General features: G+C 54.1%; 1 protein-coding gene across 1 annotated transcript in view; it reads left to right on the forward strand.

The window, feature by feature from the left end:
• Nucleotides 1-967: 967 nt before the first annotated feature.
• Nucleotides 968-3,460, forward strand: part of MAA_11757 (uncharacterized protein) — a gene marked incomplete at both ends in the record, with an annotated part of 5,382 nt that continues 2,889 nt past the window's right edge. The window contains 4 exons of the mRNA XM_011412672.1: nucleotides 968-1,082; nucleotides 1,136-2,541; nucleotides 2,609-2,833; nucleotides 2,869-3,426. Coding sequence (XP_011410974.1) covers nucleotides 968-1,082; nucleotides 1,136-2,541; nucleotides 2,609-2,833; nucleotides 2,869-3,426 — 2,304 coding nt within the window. The remainder of the gene's footprint in view (nucleotides 1,083-1,135; nucleotides 2,542-2,608; nucleotides 2,834-2,868; nucleotides 3,427-3,460) is intronic.

Here is a 3,460-nt window from a genome sequence, read left to right on the forward strand (position 1 = left end):
CGCAACCCGCGTGGGGTTGCCTCCCCTGTTATTCCATAAGTTTTCCCAATATGAGGGTTTGGTGCAATAAGTTTCTCGGATTCTAATTGGTCCACATTTTGTATTGCCAGCCGCAGATCGTTCGGCAATTGGCTGACGGCTCCAGAAAAATGGACCCCAGCGCTACGCCAGCTGTCGACAATTGCCTGGTACGGCTGGCAGCATGTTCGCTTTTTGTTTACTCAGAATGCATCGCGTGTTTACATCATCACACCGAGTTGATCGTCACCAATTTATCCACTTCACAGCTTCTACGTGTCCCCTTTCCGTTGGGTAATGGATCGTAAGCCTGGGAGCTGATAATGGACATGGACATGATTTCCATTGTCTGTGCCCGCTGTGGCAAGGAGAGACCGGCGGGTGACTTCGTCAGCAAAAGGAAGTCTGCTGAGAAGACGAAGAACTGCCTCGACTGTCGTAATAAGAACGACTCCCATGTTAGTTTCAGATCTCACTCCGCAGGGTGTTCAATACTAGCCAATTGAAGTACTCCAGGTCCAGGGGCGCGATCCAAACATTGAGGAGCCTCGCCGTCCGTAGTGAGAGACCTGCCCCGAAGAGAACTGACAGAGAAGCTGGCTTATCGCCCAGTACGGAGAGGTCTGGCACCCGGCCCACATCCCCAGAGAGGCTACAGCAAACTCCTACAGCCAGGAAGTTATCCGGAGAGTCAATTAACCAGTCCGCCCAGCCCCAGATAGTGCTTGGGACGCCAATTCCACGAACTCAACAGAGCTCGTGGCTCCTCCGGGCACTGGCTCCCTCACCTCCGGTGCAGCCAACGGCCAATTCAATCGCCTCGCATCCCGACGCCTCTGCTGTCCGAAGCAGCACAACTCGTGTGGATTACTCTTTCTTGGCTGCTAGGTTCCACAAAGGCGGGAAGGACTCACAAGATGGTTCCTCCAGGGCCAGGGCAAGAGCCAAAATGGCCGCTATCCAGCGCGACCATCGGTCACGGCGCCGTGCAGGGGAGACTGTGTCACTGACTCCCTCAATATCTCAACTTGGCGTTTTTGAAGCTCTTGATGGGCTTGGAGAAGGTATCCAGGTGCCGTGGCCCCGGTAGTTTGTTCAGGCTGACCATGGCATTTAGCTGGGAATCATGGTCAACTACAGCCGAGTGTGTTTCCAGAGCAGAGCGAGATAAGCAAGGAAGGGCACGACGATGGACAGTTCTCCGAGTCCGATGTTGATGCCGAGGACTATTTCAACTTACTACTTTCGCCTGTTCGACCACGAAGGTACCTTGAGCAATTAGGGGTAGAGTGTGATTCCGATCCAGGGGACGAAGACAACAACGACGATGATGGTTCCATGGAGGAAAGCTCTCTTCGCCATCACTTGCAGCGGCAGCATTCCACACAGCCAAGGCGTGGTCGCCGTGGCCCTGCCCCTGGTGCAGGAGGGCGGCCAAGACAATCTCGAAGGCAAGCGCGATCATCGAAGCCGCCGCGACGGTACCGGAGTCCAGTGGTGATTCCGCCTGAAGAATCGGCGGTGTTGCACGCACAAGATCCGGTGTGGAATGGTGACCTCGACGCTTGCGCCTTGACTTGTCGTGATAAAGCAATCCTCCGTGAGTTCTGGACAAAGCTGGACAATGACCAAATGCAATTTTGTGGTCGGTGTCAAGAGCGTTGGTTTCAGATGAAGATCGATTCTGATGGCCTTTGCGCGCGTTGCTGTTGGAAGGATGATAAACGCGGGCCCGGAGAGCCGTATTTCTTCTCTGTGGACAACCAGTTGGATTTTGGCTCCGTTCCGAATCAATTGCCCCAGCTTACACCCACTGAAGAGTCTTTAATCGCCCGTGTTCACGTCCACGTGAATATTATGCTTGTGCGGGGACAGCAGTACAAATATCGGGGCCATGTTGTTCACTTTCTCCGCGAGGTCGGCTTGGTGTACAACCAACTCCCACTCTTACCGCAGGAGTTGAACACTGTATTACTCCGTCCTGCCAATACATCATCCCATGCAAATCTTAGCCGGCAGTTCACTCGCCAGTTTCGTGTACGCCGCCAACCAGTTGCCATATGGCTCAACTACCGCCGGCGCCATCATCCTGGCTACCGATGTATGGTCATCAACGAAGAGCGGCTGAATCAATTGCCTGACGATGGCAACGTCCTGGATGCAATCCCCCAGAGCCAGGTGGAAGCTGCCGATGTTGGACCTGAGGATGATCAGGAGGCAGAACCAGACCTTGTGGACGAGGCTGCGGTGCCGGATCTCTTGGCTAAGGACACGGAGCTTGATGCTCTGCAGTCCATTCTCGCCGGAGAATCAGAAACTGACCCAGGACCTGCCACAACCATCCAGGCGCAGACGCAGCGCCAGTTGCAGCTTCCGAATATACGGCGCACACCCATCAACGAGTTTAATCGCTCTCAAGCTCTACTCTCTTTAGCATTCCCATGCCTCTTTCCTGACGGTAGAGCCGACTTTGTTGAGCCGCGATTGCGCTCAATTGATTACAAGGACTACATCGAGCATGCAGTGCGGTGGCATGACGGGCGTTTTGAACGCCACCCTACCTTCCGTTTCGTCACCTTCAATAGTCGAGCATGCTATGCGTTGGCATGACGGGCGTTTTGCACGCCACCCTACCTTCCGTTTCGTCGCCTTCAATACTCTGATGCGGTCACAAGCCCGTGCACGGTCCAAATTCTTCGTGAAGCAAAAAGGTGGTAGTCATGAACCTCTCACACGGGAGCAGCTTATTCAGGCACTGGAGCACAGCGAGGACCCTGAGGCACAGGCACTGATCAACTCAATTACAAGACATGCGGTATCTATTCGCGGCACGCGTCCTTCTGGAACAAGAAGAGGCAGGACCTCGAGGCCTATGCCTACAACCTTGGATGTCCTGGTGCATTCATCACATTCAGCCCGGCAGATTTACACTGGAGAAGTCTCTACCAACACATGCCCCGATACGATGAGTGGCTGGCTGCGTCCGAGTTGGAGAGGATGGGTCTCTCACGCCAACTTTTGCGTCAGAATCCTCACATTGCCGCTTTCCACTTCTACCGACGATACTGCTTCTTCCGAGATATAGTGTTAAGCAAGAAGTTCAACATTACGGATTACTGGGATCGGTATGAATGGCAAGGGCGCGGCAGTCCGCACAACCATGGCCTGTACTGGATGGAGAATTGCCCCGGAGTCGACTTGGGTGATGAAGCCGCCCGTGATGTATTTGCACGCACGTGGGGATTCCACATCACTGCCATTAACCCCGAGCCGAGTAGGACTATGCCTGAGGGTGAGGGTAACCCCCTAAGCGTAGATCCACTGAACACAGAAATGACATTCCTGCGGCTCTCACAAATCGTCAATCGTTGCCAGCGTCACAGGTGCAATACCACTTACTGCCTGCGAGTGAGAAAGAGAACCGGTGATCTGGCGAGGGATA

This window comes from Metarhizium robertsii, assembly GCF_000187425.2.
Source record: "Metarhizium robertsii ARSEF 23 chromosome Unknown MAA_Scf_19, whole genome shotgun sequence".
In the NCBI taxonomy this organism is placed as follows: Eukaryota; Fungi; Ascomycota; class Sordariomycetes; order Hypocreales; family Clavicipitaceae; genus Metarhizium; species Metarhizium robertsii.